The sequence below is a fragment of the Eulemur rufifrons genome, chromosome 6, assembly GCF_041146395.1.
Source record: "Eulemur rufifrons isolate Redbay chromosome 6, OSU_ERuf_1, whole genome shotgun sequence".
Lineage (NCBI taxonomy): Eukaryota > Metazoa > Chordata > Mammalia > Primates > Lemuridae > Eulemur > Eulemur rufifrons.
In genome coordinates, this window is record NC_090988.1 from 60,240,111 (window position 1) to 60,252,528 (window position 12,418).

Here is a 12,418-nt window from a genome sequence, read left to right on the forward strand (position 1 = left end):
CAATTTAAATAGCCTGTCGGAGCCTTGGGTTCTTCATTTGTAAATTAGGAATAATTATACCTCACTTCCACGCACAGTGGCTGGCATATAAAAGGTATTAATTTTGCACAGCCCACTATTTGAGGGAAAGGCTTTTTTGTGTGTGCCTCCCTTTCTTTCTTGCTTTTTCTTTCTTTCCCTTTCTTTTTTCCTATAAACTAAAAACAATAAGTGGGCCTTGTGCAGTGGCTTGTGCCTGTAATCCTAGCACTTTGGGAGGCTGAGGCAGGAGGATCGCTTGAGGCTGGCCTGGGCTACAGAGGGACCCCATCTCTACAAAACTTTTTTTAAAAAAATTAGCTGGGTGTGGTGGTGCATACCTGTAGTCCCAGCTACTCAGGAGACTGAGGCAAGAGAATATCTTGAGCCTGGGAGTTTGAGGTTGCAGTGAGCTATGATGACATCCCTGCACTCTAGCCAGGGCAACAGAGCAAGATCCTGTCTCAAAAACAAAAATAGAAACAGGCCTGGAGTGGTGGCTCACACCTGTAATCTTAGCACTCTGGAATTACAAGAGGCTAGGTGGGAGGACTGCTTGAGCTCAGGAGTTTGAGACCAGCCTGAGCAAGAGTGAGACCCCATCTGTACTAAAAGTAGAGAAATTAGTGGGCATGAGCCCAGGAGTTTGAGGTTGCAGTGAGCTACAATGACACCACTGCACTCTACCTGGGGAGACAGAGCAAGACTCTGTCTCAAAACAAAACGAAAAAAAAAACAACCCAAACCAACAACAAGTGATCATTTAACAAATTGTATTTCTTTTTTTTTTTTTTTTTTGAGACAGAGTCTCTCTCTATTGCCCAGGCTAGAGTGAGTGCCGTGGCGTCAGCCTAGCTCACAGCAACCTCAAACTCCTGAGCTCAAGGGATCCTCCTGTCTCAGCCTCCCGAGTAGCTGGGACTACAGGCATGCACCACCATGCCTGGCTAATTTTTTCTATATATATTTTTAGCTGTCCATATAATTTCTTTCTATTTTTAGTAGAGAGGGGGTCTCGCTCTTGCTCAGGCTGGTCTCGAACTCCTGAGCTCAAACGATCCGCCCACCTCGGCCTCCCAGAGTGCTAGGATTACAGGCGTGAGCCACCACGCCCAGCCTAACAAATTGTATTTCAATGTTACAATTAATCGTATCTGTTTATTTATGTTTATTACCCAGCAATAACAGATATGAAAGGAAATTACCCCAAATCTCACCATCCTAGAAAATCTTTTTTTTTTTTTTTTTTTTTTTTTGAGACAGAGTCCTGCTCTGTTGTCTAGGGTAGCGTGCCATGGCATCAGCCTAGCTCACAGCTCCTGGGCTCCAACGATTCTCCTGCCTCAGCCTCCTGGGTATCTGGGACTACAGGTGCATGCCACCATGCCCATCTAATTTTTACTACTTTTAGTTGCCCAGCTAATTTTTCTTTGTATTTTTTAGTAGAGATAGGGGGAGAGGGGTGTCTCATTCTTGCTTAGGCTGGTCTCGAACTCCTGACCTCAAGCCATCCTCCTCGGCCTCCCAGAGTGCTAGGATTACAGGGGTGAACCAGCAGCCTAGAAAATCATTTTCATTTGCTAGCTTTGCTTTCCAGTCTTTGTCCATGTTACAGAGCTGTATCCTTACATAAATGCTTTCCTGTTGCTATAAAATATATAATATTTGTAATTTTTAAAGGCTGTGAAATATTTAATTGACTGGAGTCTTATAATTTGCTTAACCATTTCCATATTGTTTGACATTTTTCTTGAGAGGCAGAGTGATTCAGTTGAGAGAATGAAAAGTTTGAAAACAGGTATCTTACGTTTGAACCTCTTATTAAGTGACCTTGGGCAAGTTATTTAACTTTCTGAAACTGTTTCTTTGCTGTTAAAAAGGTGAGGTTTTATTGTTTGGTTTTGTGTTTTGGTTTGTCTTCTGCTTTTTTTTGTTTGTTTGTTTGTTTGTTTGTTTTGAGACGGGATCTCTCTCTCTTTACCAGGCTAGAGTGCAGTGACTCTTCACAGGTCCCATTATAACGCAATGCATCCTCCAACTCCTGGTCTCAAATGATTCTCCTGCCTCAGCCTCCCCAGTAAGCGGGACTACAGGTGCGCCCCACGGCGCCTGGCTAAGAAGGTGAGTTTTAATAGGGATTATGCTTTTACTCTGCACATGGAGCTGATTTATATAAAGTCCCAGCTAAACTTGGGTTACTCAATAAAAAGCCATAATTTCAGTATTTGGCAATTACAAATATGTAGTGTAATAAATACCTTTCACACTTAAAGCTCATTTAATCTTCTGTGTTATTTCCTTAGGATGAAGTCTTATAAATGGGATTACTGGGTCAAAGAGCATATACATTTTTATGGCATTTAGAAACAGGTGTCAAATTGCTTTTCAAAAGGTTTCCTTCAATTATACAGCTACTAGCAATGAATTGCATCACACATTACATCAGATTCCCTTTATGTCCCCCATACATATATTATGTGAAACATTTGTAATTGATTGTTTTAATTTTCTTTCTGTGGAATTTGAACATTTTTTCTTTTTGAATGGCAAGACTCTTCTGTGGAGCGACAGCTCAGACAGCCACGTGGGCTGCGAGCCGCGTTTGTGGACTACATCTCCCAAGGTGCTCCGCAGGCGCGCTGACAGGAAGTGGCCGGAGCATCTCCCGCCTCCACGCCGGGGCGAAGAGGTTCTATCCGGGGCCTTGGCGCTTCTCTTTCCTTTCGCGCCGGTTGCCGCTGCGGAGCGCGGCGGGTCCATGTGCGCAGTGAGTGGCGCTATTTCTGGCCCAGTAGCTCCTGAGCTCCTGGTTTGAGCGAGTCCGCGCTGCGATGGACCCCAATACCATTATCGAGGCCCTGCGGGGCACCATGGACCCAGCCCTGCGTGAGGCCGCGGAGCGCCAGCTAAATGAAGTAAGGAAGCCGGGCTGGCGGTGGCGGCGGGCGGGCAGACAGACTGTGGCAGGCCGAGCCCCGGGAACTGGCCAGAGGCGCGGACGGCGTCGTCAGAGGCCCAGCTGGAGGGGTGGGGCGGAGGTCTGACGGCTAGTGCCACGCCGGGGAGCCTCCGTGTGGTGCGGTGGTGGTGGTTGCCGCCAAGGCTGCCTTTGCGTCGGATCCTGAGCTGGGCCTCTGGCTGCGGTCGAGGCATGAGGAGCCGGCTGAGGCGAGGCGGGCGTGACGGGCTGGACACATGGCCTGCTCGGGTAGCCGGCCGCCCTCTGGCTCATTCCCAAGCTCGTTCCTCGCGCCCAGGAGGGGGCGAAACTCACTGAGAGGTTTTTCAAGACGGTTCAAGACCAGTCTCGCCGGCGCCAGGTCCGGAGGGGCTCCTGGGAATGCCGACTGGTCCACTGGGAGCTGCGTTTGTCAGCCTTGTCACTTCGCTGGGCTGATCTGTGGCCTGTCTCGGGGGCACAACTTTCTCCTCTCTGACTGAGCTGTTAGGGAAAGCTTTCAAAGCCAAGTCCACGCCGCGACAGAGCAGGGGTAGTGCCGGATACTTACATGAGTCTGATCCTTGCTCTTCTACTGTCATAATGCCCCAATTGGAAAGGTTAGGTAATGTAGTGGAAAGGGTCAGGTGAAGTGCACCCTTCTAGGTATAGCAGCACCACTGATTTCTTGAGTGACCTTGGGCAAGTCGCTTAACCTCTTGATCCTGAGCTTCCCATTCATAAAATTACGCCATAAGGTTCCTGTGACAGTCAAGTGAGATAATGTACGTCCGAATGCCTTGCAACGTGCCAAAGTCCGTGTCAATTCAGATATTGCATTCACTGAGGGTTAGTTCCTTTTTACACCATATTTTTGGGGGACCACCCCTTGGAAAGCAGCTTTTTTACTTGGATATTTTATTGTATTTTCTTTAGCATCATTTTTTGTTTTTAAACTTTTGCAGTTTTATATATTAATAGTCACTATTTTAAAACCTTCTTGAAAGGGCTACAGTAACTTCTATGCCAGTTACTGTCTTTTAGTGTACTACTGAATCTGCAGCTTTGGTGAGGTTTAGTGTACATTTTTTTTCATAACTATATCTAGTGTTAGAGAATAATGTACATTTTTTTAAGTTAAAAAGAAGTCCGATTTAAAAATAGAAATTGTTTTATGCTTCTCTTAGCTGGTAGGTAAATAATTTAAAAACATTACATATATTTATATCTTACCAGAAACAGCAGAAATATTACTAATTGTACATTTTCAATTTAAAGTGCTGTACTAGGGATCCCTAACCTCATGGAACTTACAGTTCAAGAAGACAGAGTTTAGACAAATTAAATGTGAAGTTATTTCAAAATAAAAAGTTAATTCTATTTTGTATGTAAATGAGACCATTATTATACTAAGACTGATGATTACATGGTCAAATTCTTAGACTCAAAGTCACCTTGGGAGGAGCTTACATTTCTTTTGGATATAAAATAATAAATTGAAACAAATTCCTAGTTAGATCAGTTACTAAACTATGGAGGGAGTGCTGAATTACTTTTTGTTTTTATTTTGTGATAGACATGGGTTAAGATGAACATTATTTTGCTCATGAGGTGTTAATGTAGTTGTAAGTCTGGAACACTTAAAAGTTTAGTCATGGTGATTTCTACTGTGACTTTGCTCTAATAGCTCGTTATTTTGACTAAATATACTTGCATGTGATTATTTTTAAAAATTACTACTTGAAAGAATTGTTTCCCTTATGTGAAAATTGGATAAATGATACTTCCTGAAAATTTGAAATTCATTTATTCCTCTAGCAGGTATTACTTGTTAATGTTATATGCATTAACATCTTGTAATAAAGACCTGGAGTAAGTATTTCACAAGCTAGGTTTTGGAATAGAAATGATCAAAACAGTATTCAAAGCCCTTTAACTTAACCATTAAGCTGCTGTTTTGGGATACTATGGAACAGTCAACACTGCTAATCTTTTCTGTCAAAATTTGTTATGTGACCTGTATTTCTGTGATTATTAGCTATTTACATTTTATACATTTCTTTCAATTATTACACACTGAGATTTTTTAGTAATTTTCCTAAGGTAACTTTTCTAATAGAATACTTTTATCTCTAATTTTTATTCCATTTTAATACACTTCTTTGCCCCTCCCTTCTTCCATTTAAATACTTTTTGTTTTGACTTTCTTTTTTTTTTTTTTTTTTTTTTTTTTGAGACAGAGTCTCGCTTTGTTGCCCGGGCTAGAGTGAGTGCCGTGGCATCAGCCTAGCTCACAGCAACCTCAAACTCCTGGGCTTAAGTGATCCTACTGCCTCAGGCTCCCAGGTAGCTGGGACTACAGGCATGCGCCACCATGCCCAGCTAATTTTTTCTATATATATTTTAGTTGGCCAGATAATTTCTTTCTCTTTATAGTAGAGACGGGGTCTCGCTCTTGCTCAGGCTGGTCTCGAACTCCTGACCTTGAGCGATCCACCCGCCTCGGCCTCCCAGAGTGCTAGGATTACAGGCGTGAGCCACCACGCCCGGCCTGTTTTGACTTTCTTGTGGCAGAACTTTGGTTGAGGAAACAGCTCGCAGATAAGTCTTAAATATAGTAAGGATGAGGAAGTACCAGTTTATTTCTGGGAGGCTCTTGCTTTGAAGAAGATAGGTGAAAGAATCATTCTGTGATGTCTCTTACTCCACTGAAGCTGCGTTTTGGTTCATTTAGTTAAAAGAAAAAAGATCATTGACATTTGACTGAATCTCTTTGCTAAGTGAGGCAATCACTAACTCTGTAAAAACTGTGTAAATGTTATCAAAGTATTTATAGTGTAGATAGCTTCAAAACAGAACAGTGCTCCTGCCTCAGAGCCTTTGCACTTAATTGTTATATATGCTTAGAACTCAGTAATCTCCCTGACTTGTTCTCTTACTTCCTTCCATCCCTGTTCAAATGTCTCGTTATCACTGAAGAGTTCCATGACTGCCATACTCCCCACCTCCCTTCACTTGTTTATTATTCTCTATAGCACTGATTTATCATACATATTTTACCAATTTTTTAAAAAATTTATTTTAGAGACGGGTGTCTTGCCGTGTTGCCCAGGCTGGAGTGTAGTGGCTATTACAGGCCTCAAGCAAAATCCTCCTGCCTCTGCCTGCTGAGTAGCTGGGATTATAGGCCGGGTGTGGTGGTGGTTCCTTATTTTTGTTCTCCCCTCTATAATTTTAAGTTTCATGAGATCAGGAGTTTTTATCTTTTGTTACTATTATTCCTTGATTTGCTGATGTTAGGCTTTATTTATGGACTTCCTATTATAATAGAGAACAGTATGGGCTTTAGCACTGTTATACCACTCCCATGTTGAGGATTTTTTGGGTATTTATTTTTATTATTACTTATAGATAAAATTAAGAAAATTTTATTAGACTGTTAGGGACCACAGTGAGGACTGTATTTTTGGCAGGTATTTTCAAGATGCATTTCACTTAGTGTTCCCCACTGACATACTCTGTAGTATGTTCGTATTTTGATTCCTTTTTTGTTTTTTGGATCACTGTTATAACTTTGGATCCCATTGTAAATACTAAATATGTTCCTATAGCAAACTTTGCCTTGAAGATTAGAGAAAGCAATTGAAAGGTACAAGTGTTCTTGGAAATAAAATCGAAAGCCCTTTAGTCATTTTATTTATTTTCTTTAACTACTGAAGGATTCTGTACTAGCTGAGGGATCTTGGGAAAATTATTTAACATCTAAGCACCAGTTTTCTTATTATATAATGAAAATAGTACTGGTATCTGTCATTGTATTATGTGGATTGAGTGAGGTGATACACATAAATTAGGAAAGTGGCACCTACCAAGTCCTCCATATTATCTTGAACTGCATGTGTGCTAGTTGATTAACAAATTCGAGGTGCTATACAATTTGTTTCCTACTTCGGTCTGCTATCTTAGTAGTTTTGTTTGTTTGTTTGTTTGTTTGTTTGTTTTTTTGAGACAGAGTCTCACTCTGTTGCCCAGGCTAGAGTGAGTGCCGTGGCGTCAGCCTAGCTCACAGCAATCTCAAACTCCTGAGCTCAAGGGATCCTCCTGTCTCAGCCTCCCGAGTAGCTGGGACTACAGGCATGCACCATCATGCCCGGCTAATTTTTTCTATATATATTTTTAGCTGTCCATATAATTTCTTTCTATTTTTAGTAGAGATGGGGTCTCGCTCTTGCTCAGGCTGGTCTCGAACTCCTGAGCTCAAACGATCCGCCCACCTCGGCCTCCCAGAGTGCTAGGATTACAGGTGTGAGCCACCGCGCCCGGCCTGTTTGTTTGTTTTTTGAGACAGAGTCACAGCAACCTCAAACTCCTGGGCTTAAACGATCCTACTGCCTCAGCCTCCCGAGTAGCTGGGACTACAGGCATGTGCCACCATGCCCGGCTAATTTTTTCTCTCTCTCTCTCTCTATATATATATATTTTAGTTTGCCAGATAATTTCTTTCTATTTTTAGTAGAGATGGGGTCTCACTCTTTCTCAGGCTGGTCTCGAACTCCTGAGCTCAAACAATCCACCCGCCTCGGCCTCCCAGAGTGTTAGGATTACAGGCGTGAGCCACCGCACCGGCCCTTACTAGTTTTTTTTTTTTTTTTTTTTTGGACACAGTCTCACTTTGTTGCCCAGGCTAGAGTGCCATGGCGTCAGCCTAGCTCACAGCAACTTCAAACTCCTGGGCTCAAGCAATCCTCCTGCCTCAGCTTCCTGAGTAGCTGGGACTACAGACATGCGCCACCATGCCCAGCTAATTTTTTCTATATATATATTTTTCAGGTGTGAGCCACTGCGCCCGGCCTTAGTAGTTTTATATCTCAGTGAAAAATGAAGCTTTGGACACTGGGATCACCAGTATGTAGCATTATCATAACATGAAAGTTGGCACAATTATAAACACAGTGCCTGGCACATAATAGGCTCTCAGTAAATATTTGTTGAATGAAGAAAGAAATAAGAACTTGAATAATTGAAATGTTAAGAATACTAATCTTTGAATCTTTAAAAAGATTTGTGTTAGGGCTACCTGTCAATTAAATGCTATACTTTGGAGATTAGACTTATATATGGAGTCTTTAAAGTACTTTTGTTTAGATAATCTAAAATATGTGACATTGGTATTCGTTCACTCAGTAAACAATTGAGTGTTTATGTTTCAGAGACTATTTGGTCTTGGGAATACAGAGTCTTCCTACATGTGTACACACGCGCACGTGCGCGCGCACACACACACACACACACACTCACACACAAATACTTGTTTCTTCATTTGTAAGATAAGGATAAAACCTCTGAAGATTTTTGGCAGATTATTATAATAGACAATAATCTTTTGACCTTCTTCCTGCTTTAGCTACCAGTGTTCTTCCGTGGAAGGCTTTCTATATGCAACACTTTACTCATGCTGCTTAATCTCTGTTAAGCTCTTCACCTACAACTAAAATTTTCCTATCCTTAAAATCTCATCAAACCCCTCCTAAATGCCATTTTTCCAGGAAGGTTTTCCCCATATTCCAGCTTATGTTGACCTTTCCCTACTCTTTTTGTGGTACTATGTTAACTTACAACTCACCTTTTTAACACCTAATCTTATATTTTCCCTTACATTTTATTTTACTTGAACTAGGTGATTGCTAACTGTCCCTTCTCTAAAAATTCACTGATTTTGAACTTGTTTAGCTCCAGTGGGAATAAAATCTTTAGATCAGGATCTATTTCTTTTTTAATCCCCAGAGGTTAGCTGAGAGTTGACACTCAACATATAATTGTTTCTGATATTTAAAACATATTTGGAAAAAAATGAGTTGCCATGATGTAGCAGATACTATCCTTGATGCCGAGGATCCAACACTGTTCAAGCTTATGTTTGAACTGAAGTTTTAAATGTAATAATAGGACTTTTTTTTTGAAATATTTATTCTGAATAATAGTTCTCAGTCTGGTCCATTTAACAGCAAATGTCTGGGTGTGAGGCATGGAGCTGAGTATTTAGAAGTAGATGCAAAGAAACTCATGACTCTTGCCTAGAATTCTGTAGCTCCATAATCACCACATCACTGGCCCTCGCAATACATGTGGTCAGTACTATAATAAAGCTACATATAAGTTTTGGATTAGGAAACCATTAAATCAGACTTTGGTTAAGGCAGATGTGATCTCAGCATCAGTATTCTCTCCCATGTTATACATGTAGCCAAGAAAAATGCACTAAGTGAAATTAGAAGCCTACCTAGTAGCCATTTAAACCTTCAGTTCCAAAGCTGAGTGTGCTATAAAATGATTATGTGGGCAGAAATGCTGCTTACTCACTTGCTTTATGTGAAAAAGTAAGTGGATTTCGTTTTGATAAGTTTCTTGATATTTTGTGTTTATCTTTTCAACTCACACTACCCCGAGTCACTTTTAGGATCATCACAAGTAGTTAACTGTTACTGATGTATGTGATGTACCTTATTTATAAATGGTTAATTTTATTTTATTTTATTAAAGGACTTATAAAATGCTTAATGAAAATTTTAGGTCTGTAAGAGTGCACGATAATGGCATATTTGCAGGATAATTTGGCATGTTTAGAAATTAAGCAAAATATTTGAGGATTAAGTGTATATTTTTGGAAGACTAGAGTAGTAGTTTGAATAGATAACATTCCTTAACTAGAAATGTTGGGAAGTAGATACTGTTGTGAATTTGGGAGAGGGAAACTCCCTAGATACTTTGGCTGTTAGACAGGAAGTTATTCAATGACATAGCGTGTTGACAGATCTGAAAGAAAGATAATACCATATATTATTTTATTTTATTTTATTTTATTTTATTTATTTATTTTTTTTGAGACAGAGTCTCACTCTGTTGCCCAGGCTAGAGTGCCATGGCCTCAGCCCAGCTCACAGCAACCTTAAACTCCTGGGCTCAGGCAATCCTCCTGCTTCAGCCTCCTGAGTAGCTGGGACTACAGACATGCGCCACCATGCCGAGCTAATTTTTTCTATATATATTTTTAGTTATCCATATAATTTCTTTCTATTTTTAGTAGAGACGGGGTCTCGCTCTTGCTCAGGCTGGTCTCGAACTCCTGAGCTCAAAGGATTATAGGTGCTTGCCTGTTTGTTTTTGAGATAGAGTCTCCCTCTGTCACCCGGGCTAAAGTGCAATGGTGTCATCATAGCTTACTGCAACCTCAAACTCCTGGGCTCAAGCGATCTTCCTGCCTTATCCTCCTGAGGAGCTGGGACTATAGGTGTGCACCACGATGCCTGGCTAATTTTTTTGTTTTTAGTAGAGATGGGGTCTTGCTCTTGCTCAGGCTGGTCTGGAACTCCTGAGCTCAAGTAGTCCTCCTCCTTTGGCCTCTCAGAGTGCTAGGAAGGAGTATAGGCGTGAGCCACTGGACCTGGACAATAATACTTTATTAATATTTGTAAGAAGGGCAGGCGAGATGGCTCATTCCTGTAATCCTATGGGAGGCCAAGGGGGGAGGATCACTTGAGGCAAGGACTTTGAGACCAGCCTGAGCCATGTAGCGAGACCCTGTCTCTACAAAAAATAGAAAAATTAGCTAGGCATGATGGCACATGCCTGTTCTACCAGCTACTTGGGAGACTGAGTGAGGTAGGAGGATCACTTGAGCCCAGGAGTTTGAGTTTGCAATGAGCTATGACAATGCCACTGTACTCTAGTCTGGTCCACAGAGTGAGAACCCTATCTCAAAAAAAAAAATTGTAAGAAAACAATGATTTTTTTTTTTTCAGATATAGTAGATAAATATGTATTTTATTCATTGTTTCTGTCAGTGGCACATTAATGAGTCTGATTTAAAGTGGAGTTTTTCTTTTGGTCCTCAAATAATTTATAAATAAGGAAGTTTTTTAAAAATTCCTTAGTTGAAAAGCATGTAAGTATTACTGTTATTTAATGAAGTCAGGAGAGCACAATGAAAAGCCTCAGTCTGGTCCTGATTCTACTACTTTGATGACTTAATGTCTGCCTCATATTTCACTTAGGTAAAATAGATGAATTTGCCTTTTTCACTTAGGTGAAGTAGAATTTGCCTTTGTCAAATTCTTTAGTAAAAAGGAAATGTTAGAAATTGTTTGGCTGTTGAAATTACCTGGTTGTATTCATTTTATGTAAAAATATGATATCACAGTGTCTTTAAGCCTCTTATTTATGAATGGTCTTGTAGTGCATCAGTTAATTGAAGGTTTCTTTGATTGCATTTCAATGGAGAAAAAGAATAAAAAGTTCTGGTTTGAGGAGTAAGCTTTTAAAAGATACTGACATTAGGTGATTGCATTGGAAAATGTGGATCCAGAGGGAAAACTGATTTGGGGGGAAATGAGTTAAGGTTTAAGTCTAGTTTGAGGTGCTGGTAAACATCAAGGAGAAAAATTCTAGCAGGCAATTAGGATGTGGAACTGAAATTTAGAAGAGAAAGCAGCAATGGAAAAGTGATTTTTTTTTTTTTTTCTTGCAGGTGATTAGAGAGAAGGGAGTATGATCCAGAGGTGTGAGGTGGACTAGAGGGCTAAACTTTAGGCCATGCCCATTTGGGGGAGTTTGAGAGACATCTGAAAAAGGAGGCTGGAGATTTTGTGCATAAAAGTAGGAAAGAAGCCAGAAAAAGAGAATTTCAAGTAAGAAGGTTGATTGTTAGTTTCCTTTTTCTTACATAGATTTTGTAAATTTTCTACCAGTGAGCATGAATTACTTTTGTAAATAAGTAAAAAGCTATTAGAAAAAGAAAGGGATGTTGACATTTCTAAATGAGAGAGGTTAAAGCAAACTGATGACTTTTTGGGTGTAAAAAGCCTTTAAAAAATTGGTAACCTTGAGGAACGCAATTTCTGATTACAGGGTTATTATTGAGTGGAATGCTAGTAACGGGTCAGGCTGATTGTAAGTTAAAAGGGTGATGGTATTGGGAAATTTGTTGATGTAAATGTGTATGCTTTTCTTATTTTTCCTCTCTTGTAAAGACATTCTGAGGGGCAGAGTAAGCAGTGGGGAAGCTGCCTGTGGAGTAGAAAAGAGCAGTAGGTTTTTCAGGCCTATTACTACTACCTGTTGTAATAGTTGTAATGAAATACCTGTTTTTCATTCATGTTTTATAGTCAGTCCTCGACTTACATCCTTCATACTGCTTCAAGACCTCATCTTCTTACAGCATAGATCTGATCATGTAAACACTTTCAAAAAAGTTCACGTGTTAGATCTTTTTTTTCTCTTTTATTTTTCTTACTCGTTGCTCAAAGCTCAATATGTTAGATCTTGATGTCACAGTTTACCTATTCATTTTTCTTTTACCATTCGATTTCATTCTTCTAATAATCTCTTTAACATACTCCATACTACTTTTCCTATTTAATATTTTTTCTCCTCACCTCTAGGTTTATGTCCTTTAGGGTCTAACTT

The 12,418-nt window shown here is 40.3% G+C and overlaps 1 protein-coding gene across 1 annotated transcript in view; it reads left to right on the forward strand.

Annotated features, from left to right (window-relative positions):
• The first annotated feature begins 2,720 nt into the window (after nucleotides 1-2,720).
• The window catches only part of IPO7 (importin 7), a 51,465-nt gene continuing 41,767 nt past the window's right edge, over nucleotides 2,721-12,418 (forward strand). Inside the window, exon 1 of the mRNA XM_069471154.1 lies at nucleotides 2,721-2,933. Coding sequence (XP_069327255.1) covers nucleotides 2,850-2,933 — 84 coding nt within the window. The 5' untranslated portion in view covers nucleotides 2,721-2,849. The remainder of the gene's footprint in view (nucleotides 2,934-12,418) is intronic.